This window comes from Elephas maximus, chromosome 21, assembly GCF_024166365.1.
Source record: "Elephas maximus indicus isolate mEleMax1 chromosome 21, mEleMax1 primary haplotype, whole genome shotgun sequence".
In the NCBI taxonomy this organism is placed as follows: domain Eukaryota; kingdom Metazoa; phylum Chordata; class Mammalia; order Proboscidea; family Elephantidae; genus Elephas; species Elephas maximus.
The window spans coordinates 72,803,371-72,821,694 of NC_064839.1; the positions used below are offsets into that span (position 1 = coordinate 72,803,371).

At 42.3% G+C, this 18,324-nt stretch overlaps 1 protein-coding gene across 1 annotated transcript; it reads right to left on the bottom strand.

The window, feature by feature from the left end:
• Nucleotides 1-682: 682 nt before the first annotated feature.
• On the bottom strand, nucleotides 683-16,367 carry SPATA4 (spermatogenesis associated 4). Its single transcript, XM_049864636.1, has 6 exons — nucleotides 16,137-16,367; nucleotides 14,412-14,541; nucleotides 13,890-14,008; nucleotides 13,561-13,781; nucleotides 10,131-10,247; nucleotides 683-6,296 (listed from the first exon to the last, which is right to left on the bottom strand). The coding sequence occupies exons 1-6, from the start codon at nucleotides 16,352-16,354 to the stop codon at nucleotides 6,196-6,198; spliced, it is 906 nt and encodes a 301-aa protein (XP_049720593.1). The 5' UTR covers nucleotides 16,355-16,367; the 3' UTR covers nucleotides 683-6,195.
• Nucleotides 16,368-18,324: the final 1,957 nt, after the last annotated feature.

Below are 18,324 nucleotides of genomic sequence, written 5' to 3' on the forward strand. Positions count from 1 at the left end.
TCTGTAAGTTATTAGTTGAAATTTTGGATACAGTCTGTAAATTCAATTGTTTTTTAAATATTTATTAAAAATATAAAGCTATAAATAGCCTGATATGTGATTACAAGTATTTCAGTCGGACTAGAATTTGGACTTTGAAATTTATGAAATTAGTGTATACTAAGATGAAAAGTATACTTTGATACTCAAGTTGTTTTTACATAATTTATAATATAGGCATTTTTATCGGACTAAAGAATGAGCTCATATAACTAGAATAATTGTAGTTTTATTATTTATAAATTTGTTCCATTTAAAATCTTTTTAAAAATGCCTTAAATGAGTTTGTTAGAACAGAAAACAATGTATATTATGCACTTACCATATTTATAATGCTGATCACTTATTTCTACTCAAAAAGATGTTATAGGCTTAAATTCCATTTTATACAAAGTAAATTAAAGAAACATAAAATAGAATGTGTGCAACTCAGAGATGCAGTGGGTAGTAGAAACTATCAGACATCTATTTGTGTGGACTCCACTGGTAAGCGTAAGTCCAAGTTCTCTTAGGTGACGAAGATTGTTAATTGGCATGTATGTAATAAATTTCCTCACTTAAAAATGGCAGTCTAAATCCCAATGTCATTCTCTTAATTTTGTCTTAAAATAGATAAATAAGCCTATGCTTATTTGTGCTTTAAATACCTCCAAATATGTCATTAAGTTATACATATATAAACAATCATAATTTTTCCCCCTGTATTTTTAGTGAATGAGGGATAATAATATTTGCATAAAATATGAAGAAAAATAATCTAAGGTGATTATACAACTCTTTAGCACACAAAGACAATAGAGGAGTGACCGGATTTCTGTCTAAAATAAAAATAGGAGTGATTCAACTGCCATTCTGTTATTCTTTAACTTCTGCAATGCTCGGTACCAAACCCACTGCCCTCAAGTTACTCATGTCTCATAGCGACCCTATAGGACAGAGTGGAACTCCCCCCATATGGTTTCAAATGCTGCAATCTTCACAGGAGCGAACTGCCACATCTCTCTCCCATGGGGAGGCTGATGGTTCAAACCGCCAACCTCAGTCAGCAAAGTGTTTTAACAACTGCGCAGCCAGGGCTCCATACCTTAATAATAATTATAACCATTAATTCTTTATAGAATTGTAAATATGTCATGTGACTGTGTCAATCTGTATATATTGTGCTTTAATATGTAAAACAAAGCAATTATTTAATTTATGAAAGTATTTTTTTCATTGTTAGATTTCATATGCTTGAAAATCCAAACAAATACTATGAACTTATTTTACTATTTGAACTTGTCCATATTACCAGTGGAGCCCTGGTGGTGCAGTGGTTAAGCATTTGGCTGCTAACCAAAAGGTCGGCAGTTCAAATCTACCAGCTGCTCCTTGGAAACCCTCAATGGCAATGGTTTTTTTGTTTGTTTGTTTTTAAATATTACCAGTAGTGCAGGCAATATTATATTGCAGATTTAAGTATACCTTTATGAAAGGAGAGTTTGGACAATGATTTTTTTTAAAACATTGGAAAAAGAATTTGTCTTTAGAAGTTACCAGGAGGTTAGCAAAATCAGAACATATAAAAATGAGTTGCATCTTGTTAAAACACATGATTTTTATTTCAATCAAAATACGTGGATATATACATATACGTATGTATGCATAGTATGTGTATGTATATGAGCCCTAGTGGTGCAATAGTTAAGCACTTGGCAGCCAACCAAAAGTTGGCAGTTGGAACCACCCAGAGGCTCTGCAGAAGTGAAGAACTGGCAATCTGGTTCTGTAATGATTACAGCCTAGAAAACCCAAGGGGCAGTTCTACTCTGTTGTGTAGGGTCGCTATGATTTGGAATCAACTTGACAGCACACAACAACAACAGTGTGTGTGTGTGTGTGTGTGTAAAGATGTATATAAAAATATATTCCTGTGAAATCATCCAGTTATCTTCAGAAACCACAGAAGTGGTTGCATTAGAGTAAGGACTGTATTTTGTTCTCCTTATAACATTGAAGAAGAACCCATTGCTGTTGAGTCAGTTGCAACTCATAGCTACCCTCTAAGGTAGAGTAGAACTGCCCTATAGAAGTTTCCAAGGAGGGCCTGTGGATGCCACCTGCCTAGTGACCCTATAGGACAGAGTAGAACTGCCCCACAGGGTTTCCAAGGAGCAACTGGTGGATTTGAACTGCCGACCTTTTGGTTGGCAGCTGAACTCTTAACCACTGCGGTCTTAATAGTCAGCTCTTGAAAATGCTCCTTGCACCCAATCTTTAAAACGTATACCCAATCAAAACATGTACTTTCATGCTGAATTTAAATCCCATATGATTGCTCTTCAATGTTGCATGTACTTTATTTAGATTTATATGTGTGTATTTCAGGTCCTCTAAGTTAAAAAATACCGCAGGTAAAGCCTGATACGGCACACGTAACTGCTAAGATGAGAGGCGTTTTCACCTCTCAAACCAACACTGAGAGAGGTTTCTCTAAACATGCTGGGTCAGAATCACTAGAGGTATGGAGGGCCAGGCTGTCCATCTGGGCTATCACCCTACCCAAAAACCTGGGAAAATCCCTTCATTGGGCTCTTCAGGGGTTTGATTGCATATAGACAGTACCCAAAATTAGTATAAAGGGGGGAAAGTACTTACTGATTGTATTAAGTAGCGTATCACAATAGCTTCTATTCCCACAATAAGCGTTCTGCTGGAAAGCTGACCGAAAGGGTTCTGCTCCTATAGTGACTGGTACGGTGCCTAGAAAAGCTGTTGCTTCCTTCAGCAAAGATCCTTTATGAACTAAACAATCTTAAGACATGCCTGTAGTGTTGGCTTCTGTAGATATAATTTTTCCTCGACAAGCTCTTGAGGGTTCTCACTTTGACCATACCTGCTACCTCCATTTGCTCATTCACTAAGTGATGAAGCCTGCAAACTATTTTATGTTCCTCACAACTCTCCTTAGGCCTCACAGTAAGTCTTGGGAACTTACTATAGTCAGCCCATGAGTGCCTAGGTTTTTTAGGAGATTGAACATGGACCCCAGAGAAGAAAGAAACTTATTACTTGACAGCCAACCCAAACTTTCTCAGGATCTTTTACCCAACGAAACTTTAGGAGACTTTTTTCTAAAACTCTTGCCTAAGGAACTAAGGGTTTGATACTTATCCTTGTAATTCTCTACTTTGTTGTTGTTAGTTGCTGTTGGTTCTGACCCTGCCAACCTTGTATATAAAATCAAACCCACTGCCATCGAGTTGATTCTGACTCATAGCGACCCTATAGGGTTTCTAAGGCTGTAAATCCTTACAGAAGCAGACTGCCACATCATTCTCCCACATAGCCCCAGTGGTTTTGAACTGCCAACCTTTCGGTTAGCAGTCAAGTGCTTTATCCACTGCAACACCCGGCTCCTTGACCTTACACGTAACAGAAGGAAACATTGCATGGTCCGGCCCCATCGTCACAGTCGTTGGTATGTTTGAGCCCATTGTTGTAGCCACTGTGTCAATCCATCTCGTAGAGGGTTTCCTTCATTTTCGTTGACCCTCCACTTTAGCAAATATGATGTTCTTTCCTAGCGATTGGTCTTTCCTGGTGACGTGTCCAGAATAAGCAAGACGAAATCTGGACATCCTCACTTCTAAAGAGCCTTCTGGCTGTACTTTTTCCAATACTGATTTGTTTATTCTTCTGGCAGTGCACGGTGTTAAAATGGCTTGGGGGCAACATCTGACCTCTTCTCACTTCACCAGGGGGAGGAGAATAATGACCAACAGCCCAGCGCTGATTCCTATGAGGCGGAGATCAGACATGCCGCCTCCTCCTGCTATCTTTACCAATCCTGACACCAACCATCCCTCCCACAGCACTATTTCTCTGCTAGGTTCAACAGTTCATTGTGATGGCCGCACAGAACTCACAGACCGTACTCACGATTATGGGGTTTATTGGGGAAGTAACAGGTTACATTTCAGGTTGAGAAACGCTCAGGATACAGTTCTTCCATCAGGACAGCCTCTTCTCAGCTATGCTCACAAGCATGCCTCTCTCTGGCCCTCGTCCTGTGCCCTGCTTGGGCAGGTGTTACAAAGCTTTTTAGCTCTGCCGATAAGTGCCCAGAGGCACCCCACTCTACCAGTAAGCCTCAGCCTGAAGATGCTCAGCTCTGTCTCCGTGGGTCAGTAAACTTTGCTCCACCAGGTGCCCAGAGGCACCTTACTTCTCCAGGAAGCCTCTTGCCCCAAAACACTCAGTTTTCTCTCTCTATGGGCCAGGAAGCCCACCATGTCATCTCCTGCTGGTCTCTCCTGCTGCTGTTTCTCTGCCACTACTTCTCACCGTCTTCGGTGTTACAGCTCTCTCTCTCTCTCTCTCTCTGTATCCTGGTTGCAGAAGCTTCTCAGCACAGTGATCCTGGGTCCAAAGGAGACACTCCGCTCTTGGCCCTTCTTCCTTGGTGGTAGTGATGGGATCCTCTTCCTGCCCTGGAATTGGCTCTTTTAAGCCTAGCAGGATGGCAAAACTGACCGGTCCCCTTGGTGGACCACAATTACCTTATTTGCAGAGTCCCACCCAATCACTTGGGTGGGAGACAGAAGACCATGGCAAGAAAGGCCACATAAAAGTGATCCATTGCGCCACACGTATACTCAATGTTCTTTGCCAACACCACAAGTCAAATGCATCAATACTCCCTCAAACTTTCTTTTCCATTGTCCAGCAAGACAACAGGAAATTACCGTAGTTTGTTCAGATGTGCATTTGAACTGGGCATCTCTCTGCCTTTCCAGGTATAACTGGATTCTAAACCTAATTCAAAGAAATCATCTCTTATCATCGGGGGCCTGTTTGTTTTCTTCCTAAATGTCATCTATCCAAAAAATGTAAAATTAAACGAGAAAGTCTCTGGAGGTGGAAAAACAAACAAATGTTTGAACCTTCAAAAATACAGGCAAAAAAAAAAGTGATAAAGTTTGGCCAGAATCTGACATGCATATTGTGGGATTCAGCATTAGTGATGTTCACCTCGGAAGTCAAATGAGACCGTTATTGAGGTAGTACTAACACCTGGGTAGTTCCACTGGAAGAAAGGTTTCCAGATAGTACTAACGCCTGGGTAATTCCACTGGAAGAAAAGTTTCCAGATAGTACTAACACCTGACTAATTCCACTGGAAGAAAGGTTTCCAGATAGTACTAACGCCTGGGTAATTCCACTGGAAGAAAAGTTTTCAGATAGTACTAACGCCTGGGTAATTCCACTGGAAGAAAGGTTTCCAGATAAGAATATAAAACTTCCAAGAATATATGAAAGATAATTAGCCTTTCTAGATACCAAAATGGTTTTATTTCCCTTCACTAAGAACACAGGGCATGGCAGTGACGAGTAGAAATTTTTAAATTGAAATAAATGAATTGCTAAATACCAGAACCAAATTCCAAGAAAAGCATGATTCTGCCATCTCATAGCTCATTAGTAAACAAGAGGAACACTAATTTGTAAGAATTGTTTAGATGAAGCCTACTCATGGAGATGGGCTGGATTCTTCTATGGCCAACATATAATAATGATTATCTAGAACCGAATTTTAATTAATGAATGTGACGTGTAAGTATATAATGTCAGGCAAAGTAGTTAGCTTTTTTAATTATATTACAAAGTAGATTCACTATTCCTTCAAAATATATGAGAAAGAACTCTTCTCATGTTGAATTATGTTTAACTGTACCTTTAGAATTAGTTTTACTCATTCTTTACTAATTAACAGAAACTCTGGTGGCATAATGGTTAAGAGCTATGTCTAACTTAAAGGTCAGCAGTTGGAATTCACCAGGAGCTCCTTGGAAACTCTATGGGGGCAGTTCTACTCTGTCCTATAGGGTTGCCATGAGTCAGAATTGACTCCATGGCAATGGGTTTTTTTTGTTGTTGTCGTACTAATTAACTTGAATTTGTATTTTCAACAATACCTGGCACATGACAGGTGTTCAATAAATGGTTTGTGAGTTGAATTGAAAAGTTTTGTTCTTTAGCCAGTTATGGATAAGACACCACTTTAATTCACATATTATTGAAATATATCCAAGACTAGGTGATTAGATCCCTTTAGTATGACAAGAGATGGTGGCATCACTTCTTTAAAGTCATGTGACTTTTGACAGGTGTTTCTCAGGTTTTCTTCTTATTTCTGATAGGTTTTATAGTAGACTCAAAAGAATGTTTCCCAGCTTGCTTCTCTTGAATTTCTCCAAGTAGATTACCACCACTACCTGTATTTGATGGGAGATTTAAATAAAACAAAATTAAAATCAATTCATGGTTATTAAATATTTACACAACCATCCATGTTTCCAAACACGCAGGATGACTGGCAACAGGCTGAGCGCGGACCAAGTGCCTGGTAAACAGACTATTTAAAGCATGCAGTGTAGTAGTCATGGTTAAAAAGAATCTGAATGTCACCCACCTGCAAAAGTCATAGGCGGTGCCTGAAAATAGCCTGGTCTGATTCTGGTGTATCTGACACTGAATACGACTCAACTAATTTTAGATATTGCTTCAGAAAGCAGCTGAGGCAATAGTGGCACGATTTTGTACGTAGATTTGGCACAGCTACACAATTCCTAATTCAGCTTCTGGATTTCGATTGCATTGAGGCATCCGGGCTGGCCACCCAGACTCTGGGTCACTCTGTTCTAATGTGAAGGGCCGTGGTAACTAAGCAACCTGTGTTCCCTTGGCCCGTTATGTTGCTAGATGCTATATTTAGGTAAATAGAGAAACTTAAGTATTAAAAAAAGAAAAAAGCAAGGGTAACTACCTATCTTAAAATTAATTTTGGCAGCCCTATTTGATAATTGAAGCCCTGGTGTTGCAGTGGATAAGAACTCAGGCTGCTAACCAAATGGTCGGCAGTTCGAATCCACCAGCTGCTCCTTAGAAACCCTATGGGGAAGTTCAACTTTGTCCTATAATGTTGCTATGAGTAGGAATTCACTCAAAGGTGATGGGTTTTTTTGTTTGTTTGTTTGATTTCATAATTAGAAGCTTTTTGGATTAACAACCTGTGGTTTTAAGACAGGGAGCAAAGGCCCTGAGATCGGAGGGTGCCTTTTTGTGAAATACCGAAGAGACTGGTGTGGTTAGGGCAGAAGCAAGTAAAAGAGAAATGGACTAAACTATCAGAGAAGTAAAAGGGAGTTGGGTGTAGAACCTAGGGACTTAGTAAGACAAGGAACAGAGCGGCCCCCAGATCTGCAAAGGAAGTAACAAGAAATGGGCCAGGGCACAGGAATAAATCCATTCCCCAGAACAATGGGACAGGATATCTAAAAATAGCCCACAAACTTCTTTAAAGTTGCCTTTCAGAAGCAGCTGGAGAAAACTAGGCCCAGGGACACGCGCAGAACATCCACCTGTGACCTTCCACCAGGGGCAGAGAGGGGCTAGAGCCTCAGCTGGGGAGTCGAACCGGGGAGCCAGAGACCACACAGGTGCAACATCCCATAACAAGTCCTCCTACGAATCCCAGAAGCCTCCAGGACAGGGGCCCTCTTGGAGAACTGCTGCAGAGCACCTTAGTTAACATATCCCCGCCCGTGTCTATGAATAAACATGAATCTTTTCCCCGCCCAAGAACTTTGAAAAACTCAGGCCCCTCTTTTGTTCTGTGAGATGAGGGTAAGCGTTGCTCTAGGCGCTCCTTGTCTCCGCTTGCAAGCCTTTAATAAAGCTTTGCTCGTGTGGAAAGCCACATGACTTACCTGCTCATTCTTGACCAGTGAGAGGCTAGGACCTTATTCCGGTAACAGTTTCAGTGCCATTAGGTGCCATTTTAGATGGTAAAATAGGGTTAAATTCCTACAGTCTTGTTTTCTTGCCATGCCTCCCCCCATTAACTTTCAAATCATATTAGCTGACCTGAACTACCCTTTTATCAGAAATAACTGAAATGGAATCCCTTTACCAAACACGGAGGGGAAAAATAAATTAAAGCAAAACAGTTCTCATTCCATATAATTATCAAAGTCAGAGCCACATCATCTGTTAATTACCCGTATCCCTAGACTAAGAGAATCCAAGTATCTGAAACAGGATTGAGAAAAGTAAAAAATAGAAAAGCATCTGTCTTGTCCTTTGAAGACTTCCAGAAGCCCAGCAGCCATTTTGAAAAGAAGAGGAAAAGACCATTGAAGTAAAAGATAATCATAAAAGAAAAGTGTCCAGGGACTCATAAAAGCAAGCATGAAGAGAATGAAATGGAGAAGTTATTTACAGCAGTTTATACGTGATCAGAAGCCCTGAGTATGTAGTGGTTAGGAGCTATAGCTGTGAACCAAGAGGTTGGCAGTTGGAATTCACCAGGTGCCCCTTGGAAGCTCTATGGGGCAGTTCTACTCTGTCCTGTAGGGTCGCTGTGAGTCCGAGTGGACTCCACGTCAATGGTTTTTGGTTGTTGTTATACCCAGTGCTGTTGAACCTTTACAATTTCAATCACATATAACGTTGTTATACGTGATTGAAATTGTAAAGGTAAAAATCTACTCAACTTGGATTCCTGATCTGAAGTAATCATAGCATAGTTTTCCTAAGAATTCAAATGTGACCCTTGAGAATTTTCCAAAAGGATAACAGAAAAGAAAAATACTCTTTAACAATTCAAAATTAGCATCATATTTACATCTGCTTCTTACACAGGAAGGAAGCCCTGCTGTGAGTTACTAAGACTCCTTCCTACCTTGTCATTGCAGGTCCCAAGTCCTCTGTACCGTTCACTATCCCCTCCTCCCATGCCTCAACCTATTGTCCCAGCTTCAACTCCCACCCCGCTGGGACTTTAGCTGCAGGTAATACTGATAGAAGAAGATGTGGCAGGTTGAGGGACAGGATTTATTCCCAGAATCTGAAGATAAAACTATGGATGTATTTTCTTCACAGAAACATTGTTATTCACTTCTGCTGGGTTCTATCATGCTAGGTTGTATACCTGAAGTATACCTGATGTCTGCATATCAAGTGTGCTCTGAAGAAAGTAGTTCTACAGGACCATTAAACAAGTAACAGTGACGTGTGAATAGATAAGAGTTTGGATGAATGTTTACAATTCATATTAGCATATTAAAGTCTCTGAGAAGTCATAAGTTTAAAAAGAGAAGTCTGTTTGACATTGCTTTCCCAGACCTTACATAAATAAGGAATTTTTGGTTTCAAGAAATCCCTGTTAACACTTGAGGAAACATGCCCTCTAGCTGAAGTCCACAAACATTTCTCTAAAGGTCCAGATGATAAATATTTTAGGCTTTATGGCAGAACACCCAGTTAAAGTTGAATTTCAGATAAAGGATGTTCCAAGTATATCCTAAAAGTTATTTGTTCTACTATCCTGTATTTTTCCTTGCTAAATCTGGTAAACCTACTTTTGTGAGCCATGCGATCTCTGTTGCAAGTACTGTCATTGTAGTGTAAAACTACCTATAGACAAGATACCAAAAGGGTAAGTGTGGCTGTTTTCCAGTACAGCTTTATTTATGGCATGGAAATTTGAACTTAATTTTCATGTGTCAAGAAATAGTATTTTTCTTCTGATATATTTTTCGACCACTGAAAAATATAAAAAGCATTCTTAACTTGCAGGCTAGATAAAACCAGAGCAGGCTGAATTTGGCCCATAGACCTTAGTTTTCAATCATATAAATGCTTTCTGAGTTAACAGGGTTTTACAGTCACTATTTGTAGTAACAGCTAGGTGGGAAATCTAGGTGGGCGTGTAACTATAACTACCTTGGGACTGGGTCATCTTCCAGCTGCTGGATGATCACCTGTGTTTCAGACTCACCTATTAAGGACGAATCAGAACTGAAATGAATCCAGTAATGGTAGGTGGGGGTACCCTTCCTTGGGAACCTGCCCTGACATGATTGGTACTGAGCTGACCACATGTCCCCTCTACCTGTCAAGAAGCACAGTAGCATACCAATCTGATACATAGTTTTAGACTGCCTGGACCAACATTATTGTATTTTTTTAGTTTAGTTGAATAAAGTAAAGCCCCCCAGAAAATTCATTTTAACAGGTAAAATTAAGCAAATGAACAATAAACTTACAGGCAACAGGAGCAGTTACCTCCCTGGAAATCGCTGAATTATTTCTGCGCCCGGTGGATTGGGCAGGGAGATGATGGAGAGTAAGTTCTCCCACTGTGGGCTTGACCTCAAACCATTCTATAAAATACAAACACAAAATTCGTTCCCTAAAGAGCCACAAGGGTCACTGTCAAAATAAGATGCCGCAATGTAAAAATTAAGCAAATTATTTAGACATATTTCATCATATCCTAAGAGTGATGTGACTACACAGGTTAATACCCACCCCCCGCCCAGCACAGCTTTCATGAAACCGTTAATGCACAAAATAGTTACTTATATGGAGTCTACTGTTTGCCTAATTAGAAAGGCAGAGGCGATGTTAGAATAATACAAATCAGAAAATGAGAGGAGGAAAAAAAAGGGAAGTCTTGTATATTTAGAAAAATTTAAAGACAATATCTTTATGTTCATGTTAGTTTTTTAAAATAAGTTTTTATATATATATTCGTCAAGCTGTAAACTTATGAACAGTTCCTAAGTTTATAGCTTGATGAAGTTTTGGAGTGAATACATCTGGACAACCATCCCCCAGATGAAGAAACAGTACATTAAGAGTACCCCAAAATCTCCCTCCTGTCCTTCTCAGACACTACGTTCAAAGGAAAACACTCTTCTGATTTCTGTTTGGCTTATTTTCACATTTCATATAAATAAAATCATAAAGTACCTATTTCGTTTTGCAAAGATTTTTACACTTTATGTAAAATTATTCCCACGCTTCCTGTACTTATCAACTGAGTATATAAACTGCCACACGTGGGCATTAATCTCCCTGTGCGTCTACCAACAACCTATTCCCCTGCAGCTCTCCCTTCACTGGAGCTTGAAGACGTGTCTAAGGTGACGTCTACTGATCAGTCATGCCCTGTTAATGCTAAACACAGCCCTGATCTTTTACGTTCCCGGGACTGTGATTATCACAATAATTGCTTTGGCAACAGATGAGAAACTTTCAAAATCAGCAGTCTCAAGAATCAAGACTGGTGCTAAAAGAGAACTATTCAAGAATCTGAAGGTTGAGGTAATCCATTGCTAAAAAGAAGCTGTGTTCAAAAGAAGAGGACAGATAGAGGTTAGCTTTGTGCAGAAATATCATGGACTTTAAAATAGAAAATTTAAGTGGAATCACTGAGTTTTGTTCTAGAAATCAGAATTAGAACCAGTGTGTGGAATTAAGAGATAGACTAAATGTAAGCAAACATTAGGTGTCAAAAATAATAATGCCTGATTTTTTTTTTTTAATAAAGCAACAGTGATTAAGACGATAAGGGTATCGAAGTGACACACACGTAAACAATGTTTAATAGAGATACCCATATACATACACAGAAACTTGAAACATGAGAGAACAATGCAAATCAGTGGGGTAAGAACAGCCTTCAGAAAATGGTGCTGAGACAATTGGTTCGCCATATCAATTGCAGATGAATTAATTGCTTAAAAGTGAAGGGCTAAAGTTTAAGGAGAAAATATTTATAACCTCATGATGCAAACAGTATTAAATATGAAGTTCGTACTAGCTTTTCATTTCTGCCATATCAGATAACTACGTATTTAGTGACTTAACACCATCTTTTTTTCTCACAGTTTTGTAGCCTGGGTACCAAAGTCCCAGTCCTCTGTTGTGAGTCTCGCAGGGTTTAAAAATCAAGGTGTTGGAAGGGCCGCATTCCTTTCCGGAAGCTCTGGAAATGAATCCGCTTTGAAACTCATTCAAGTTGTTGCTGGAGGTTGTGAGACCAAGGTCCCGTTTCCTTGCTGGCTGTCAGTCAAGGGCTGTTCTTGCCCTTCAGGCCACAGGCTTTTCCCGTGGCCCCTCGAGCAATGGCAGTCCAAGCCCTCTCACACTGCAAATCTCTCTTACTTGGCCTTTTGCTTCACCTCTAGGATTCCAGATGGAATCAAGAAAGGTATAAGCAAAGCCAGAAGGACAGCGGTTATCTCGGAAGGAAGTGTGGAGAATGTAATCAGAGACAGGCACACAGGGGAATGTGAAGTTGCTGGTTATGTTCCATTTCTTAAACTATGTAAGGATGTGCAAATGTTTACTCTTTGTTACTGGTCTTGTTTAAATTGTACATACACATTATTTGCATGCATGTGTGATAAATGTCACAACAAAAATTTACTATTTAAACATTTGAATATAAAATTCTATAATAGGATTAATAATTCATTCTTTATTCACAAATTTATGAGAAGAGCCAGAGATGAGAATGAATCAAGGAGGAGGAACAAGAAGTGACAGGAAGAACGGACAGAGCAAGGGAGAACAAAATCCAAAATACCCGTCTCACAGTTTTGGGGGGAGTTAAAGTTGTTGCTTTCCTCCTTCCACAGACCAGAGAGAAAGAGGCTCTTCTTTTCAGAAAACAGAGTCCCAAAGGCAGAGAAATCCTAACGAGCTACGTCAGGGGCCGGTGGAAATCATCAGGCCAGGAGGTGTCTGGAATCAAAGAAGATTCCAAGACACGAGTCGTGTCCAGAATGAGCATTAGCGAAGCGTGAAGAGAAAATTCACGTACTTCGTTGTCTGCCTAGGGCTCCGACGGCAAATGCTTTTGATACCCTGAGAATTACCTCTGTGATACCTCTGGGAAATTGCCATAGGATGCCCCAATCTGCCCTAACTTCTATATTGCAACAAGTTACAGGTATATAGTCCCCAACTGATGACTGGGTTCCATTCCAAGGACTCCGTCATAAGTCAGCTCTGACTTTAAGTCAAATACCCCTTTTTTTTTTAGCTTTCATTATTATTGCCTTTTATTATCTTTATAAATTTGATCTTTATTTGGAAACATTATATCTGAGAATGATAACAGCAAATTACACACTGCAACATTTTATGTAGTACATATCACTTATGATAAGATGTGTAATAAAATAAAGTGGGACAGTGGTAAGTGCGGTTCATTGTAATCCAAGTATGTTGTAAATTGGGGACTGCCTGTCCTATGATAGGATAACACTGACCATACTCTATAGAGTGTCTAGAGTGAATTGTGGTAATCGGGCTTTTCTTAATGTACTTATGTCCTGATGAATTCCCAAACATTCCCATTTTCTTTAGTTACTTGAGTTGCTATGTGAACTTCTTGTTTCCCACAAAATTCTACATGAACGGATGGGCTAACATTTTCCTAACAAGAAAAGTGTACACTATACTGACCTATACATTCATTAAAGATAATGAATTATGACTTAAACCACTCCCATGGTAATAATAATCCATTCTGCCGATGGCATAAAAGAGGTATTCTCTCTTTAAACCAGTGACAGAAGAAAGCCATAATGGGGCACTGGCAGGCTTTCCTTTCATCGGGGCTCAAGGGTACTCTTACTGAGCTTGGAAAAACTCAGTTGATTGTTTCCAAGGAAAACTTACTTGGATTCAATTTTCTGCTTAATTTTCTTTGCAACATTTGTAAAAGTAAGAGAAATTCTACTTTAAGTTCATTGCTGAGCGTGTTGGGATGGCTTAGTACTTCTGATAACCGAATGTTATCCTTAATAGACTTTGAAGCTGTAGACCTGGGGACCAGGGGCAAACGCATCTGGTAACTATAGTCTGTGAAATTCACAAGGTCATCCTGGATACTTTTGATTCTGGAAACAAAAAATAAAATACTGTTTACAAAACATAGTTGAGTAATGAGGTTTATATTATCAAGAGTTCACATTAAACTGTCACTAGAAAATTGCAAAATCACTCACTCTCGATGTGTTAACAAAGTGTAAACCTCTTGTATCAGTATTTCCGGTACTCCGGCCTTACAATGAATGGTTCCATGGATTAGTTCTTCAGGTAATTTGAATTTTTTTCTTGCCAGGAACTTGAGTAGCAGAAAGAAAAATATTTTCATTATAGGAAGTTCTATAAAAATTTCCAATTACTTACAGATTCATTTCCATCCCCCTTTTATCTACCTTTTAACTGATTTTCTTATGTTTAATGTTTTTATTATTAAAAGACACTATTATTCAGCAAGAAAACTGACCTTTATATTCTATCCTGATTTGAAATGGGTATGCTTAGTCTCATGAGTGACTCACGGCACAAGCACTTGGCATTTAACAACCTACTTTGTAAAGCCAGCTCAGCGGCACTGTATTCTAGCACACAGTCACACACATACAAACACAGATAGCCAAGACTTCAGGAGAGTACTTCTAAAAACATTTTTTAACCAGTATAAATTCCTTAACAGGTAAAAGTGTAAATGATTGCTGATTCACCTTCTCCAGCTGTGCCCAGTTATCCAGCTTGACTTTTAAAGAAGTTCCATTTTCAAAGGATGACAATTTAAGGTCCCAAGGGAAATATATACTGAATATTTCTGCAATCAGGTAGCCATTTGAAAAATCCCTGCTCCATAGCAATAAGGAAACAAAGTTAATGTAGTTTATTATATTTTATTTTTTATTTGTATTATTCTGCAGTTAGTCAACACCACTTCAATATTCCATACTGACTGAAGTAACTTAAAAAATTAGAGTTTTGTTGGCTCATTGCTCTGAGGTGGATCCCTGTTTATGAAATAGTATTTTGGTTATTGGTTCGAACCCACCCAACCAGGCTACAGAAGGAAAGGCCTGGGCTTCCGCTTCAATAAAGAAAGCCAGGAAAACCCTGTGGAGCAGTTCTACTCGGTAACACATGGGGTCGCCACGAGTCATAATAGATTATACACATACCCGAGGGTTTGGTGTTCTTTTTATAAACCAGAACTATTAATTTGCACTGAATCTTCATTTAACAAGATTCACAGGTTATGCATACGCACATTACATTTTCAGGTGCCTTATTTGCGTGGAATAACGCCATTAGTAAACCAGCGTCCCTGCCTGGGAAAGATCCATGGTCCTAATTCTTATGGAATTTCGTTTGGATGCCCAGAGCAAATATTAACTGCCAGTTAAATTCAAGACGGCTACAGTAAAGCGGCAGCTTTTGTAAATCCCTAATAACCTCTGATGCAGGGTAAACTAGTCCCCGCGGATACTAACGCCCCATATCCACGAAGAAAAGCCTCGACTAGAATCCTTCTGTGTCCCCAAAGCATTCTACAGTAGATAAAGGGACAAGGCCAAGGCCGACTGAAGGAATGAAGGAAATGCCTCATCCCATCTTTTTTTCGCCCCGGAGGGGAAGGTGTGTTTGTGTCTCCGCGTGGGGGGGACTGATCGGAAACAGGAACCGGGCAGGGACGAGGCGGGCGGGGGGGGGGCGGCGGGCGGGGGGGGCGGTTGGCGGGCGGCGGGCGGGGGGGGGGCGGAAGGCGGGGGGGCGGGCGGGGGGCGGGGGGCGGGCGGCGGGGGGGGAGGCGGAGGGGTGGCGGAAGGCGGAGGGGCGGCGGGGGGGCGGAAGGCGGAGGGGCGGCGGGGGGGCGGGCGGCGGGCGGTGGGGGGGAGGCGGAGGGGCGGCGGAAGGCGGAGGGGCGGCGGAAGGCGGAGGGGCGGGCGGGGGGGCGGTTGGCGGGCGGCGGGCGGGGGGGGCGGAAGGCGGGGGGGCGGGCGGGGGGCGGGCGGCGGGCGGTGGGGGGAGGCGGAGGGGCGGCGGAAGGCGGAGGGGCGGGCGGGGGGGCGGTTGGCGGGCGGCGGCCGGGGGGGGCGGAAGGCGGGGGGCGGCAGGCGGGGGGGCGGGCGGCGGGCGGGGGGGGGAGGCGGTGGTGGCGGAAGGCGGGGGGGCCGGGCGGGGGGGCGGGCGGCGGGCGGTGGGGGGGAGGCGGAGGGGTGGCGGAAGGCGGAGGGGCGGCGGAAGGCGGAGGGGCGGCGGAGGGGCGGCGGGGGGGCGGGCGGCGGGCGGTGGTGGCGGAAGGCGGAGGGGTGGCGGAAGGCGGAGGGGCGGCGGGGGCAGCGGAAGGCGGGGGGGGGCAGGCGGCAGACGAGGGGGGCGCGATCCCGGGGCGGTCAGGCCGGACGTGCCAGCCTGGGGGGCCTGGGCCCGGCTCGCTCGGGCACCTGTTGACGTTCCTGGGGAAGAAGCTGAGATCCAGGCCCTGCAGCCAGCGCAGAACGGAGCGAGACAGGCGGGATCTTCTCGGGGGGTGCGGATAAACCAGACCCTTCCTCGGCTTTCCTTGGAGGGCAGCTGCTGGCTGTGGCGAAAGTGACGGTGATTTAGCTACAGGGGCCGCCGGCTGAGCCAAAAGCCTTCCTCCCAGGCCGGCGGCAGCCATTCCGCTTTCTGAGTTTCTATGGCAACAGCAATCCGGGGGGCGGGGCCTCGGCCTGTGGGCGGGCTTCATCCTGTGGGGCGGGGCCTCAGCCGGCGGGGCGGGGCTTCCGCCGGCGGGGCGGGGCCTCAGCCGGCGGGGCGGGGCCGAGCTTCAGTCCTCTCCTTAGGCACCTCCAGTCCGTGTGGGTCCAACGCCCTGGTTGGGGGACTCAATCTCCGGACCCCTTGCCCCTGGGCGCAGACTGGGGAGCTTCAAATTTGGGCAGAGATTTCAATTCCAGTGTCCCAGTTTTTGTGGACCTCATTCATTTCTAGCCAGTTTTTTATGTAGTTTTAATTTCTTGGCTCATAAATTTGCATTTTAAGCTTTGTAGTTTCTGCCCAGTCAAGGCTTATTTTCAGTCAAGCATCTGGGAATGGGTATTAGGAGACACCAGAGAACAAAGACAGCTTTTGTTGGAGAATTGGAAAAGATAAGTGTTTTGCTCCAAAACACCAAGGAAAAATCTGCAAAACTAAAATTAATGTTTAATGTCTGAAAACTGTAACATGCCTATTTCATTAATTATTACATAAAACGTTCATAAAAATTATGTAATATTTGAAAACAAATTGTAGGCTATATTTTCAGGCTTCATGAAGATGCCCTAGTAAGCATGATTCATTCCTTCATCCAACAAATATTGAGTCCCAGCTATGCACCAGGCGCTGATCTGTGCCTTTGCAATCTGATTTCTCCCTTACCAGGCCTTCTGGTAAATTCTGCCCTAGGGGGAACTAGAGAGCCTAGGAGGCTAGAAAGAGAAAGGATTTACTGTTTCCTGTTTGCTTGTTGTTCAAATTGTCACCACAGCAATAAACCTCCACCTGGCAGGGCAGTTGGTTCTGGTCTCCAACTTTTTTTAGCACTCCCACTCTAGGTTTCATCACACTCCCTCAGAGGTCATAGCAACAGCTGAGAAACAGCCCTCCTTTGAAGTTCGAGGCCCACATTTTACTCTGGGGCCTTTCCTCTGAGTTGCCTAAGAATCGGCGCCAGCTTGGTGCACTCCCTCCTCAGAAGTCTGAGTCTATAGGGCTTTCCCTCCAAACTTCTAAGTTCTTGTAACCCCAACTTCTTCCTTTTGTTCTTTAGCACTAGGGGTGACAATAGCTTCCTGAAGTGTCAACCTCTGTGTTAATTTGATGTTCATATTTCAACTCTGCAGTTCTTAAACATCTATTTTAACCAGTTCCTTTTATTAAATTCTTGTTATTGAATACATGGAGTTATTTCTGTTATCCTGATTGAACCCACAGTGGTGTGTTGCTTGGTACCTGGAGTGGAGTTTTCCTCTATTTCTGACTCATCTTACTAAGGTGTCTACTGAACTTGCTACTTCGTCTTCATCAGGTCCAGTTAGCATTCTGTAATCAATATGGCGGACCAGTGTGAAGCTCAGTGGGGTGTTGACATGCTTAAAATCTCTCCTGATCTTGTGACAGAGAGTAAGAAAATAGATTCGATGAAAGGTAAGATTATGAATGTGAACTAGGTTGTGCTACGCAAAAGCAAGCTGCTCTTGGTGGCTCTTAAACTTATAGTGGGGAAAGGTATTTTTCATATCAATAGCAACATAACAGGTGCTAGGGAGTGTGATGATTTATCCCAGTGTTTAAAAAAAAAAGAAATTCTGACAAGGTTAATTTTATGGTTCATGTGATTTCAAAAAGATGCATGGACAGAAACATATCACCTAGCAAAAACTAGGAGGTACTTCCCTGAACAAAAGCAAGCTGAGCATTTTTTATAGAAAAGCAAAGGGCAGAGAGAGACGAAAAAAGAATAAAAAGGAGAAAAAAGAAAAAGGGGGCAAAAAAAAAAAAGCACTTGCTCTATGTTTTGACATATCATCAGGTCATGTAGCAAAATGTGTGGTACAAAAGCCTAAATCTAAGCTTATCTGTCCAACAAAGTCTGTTTAATGTCTG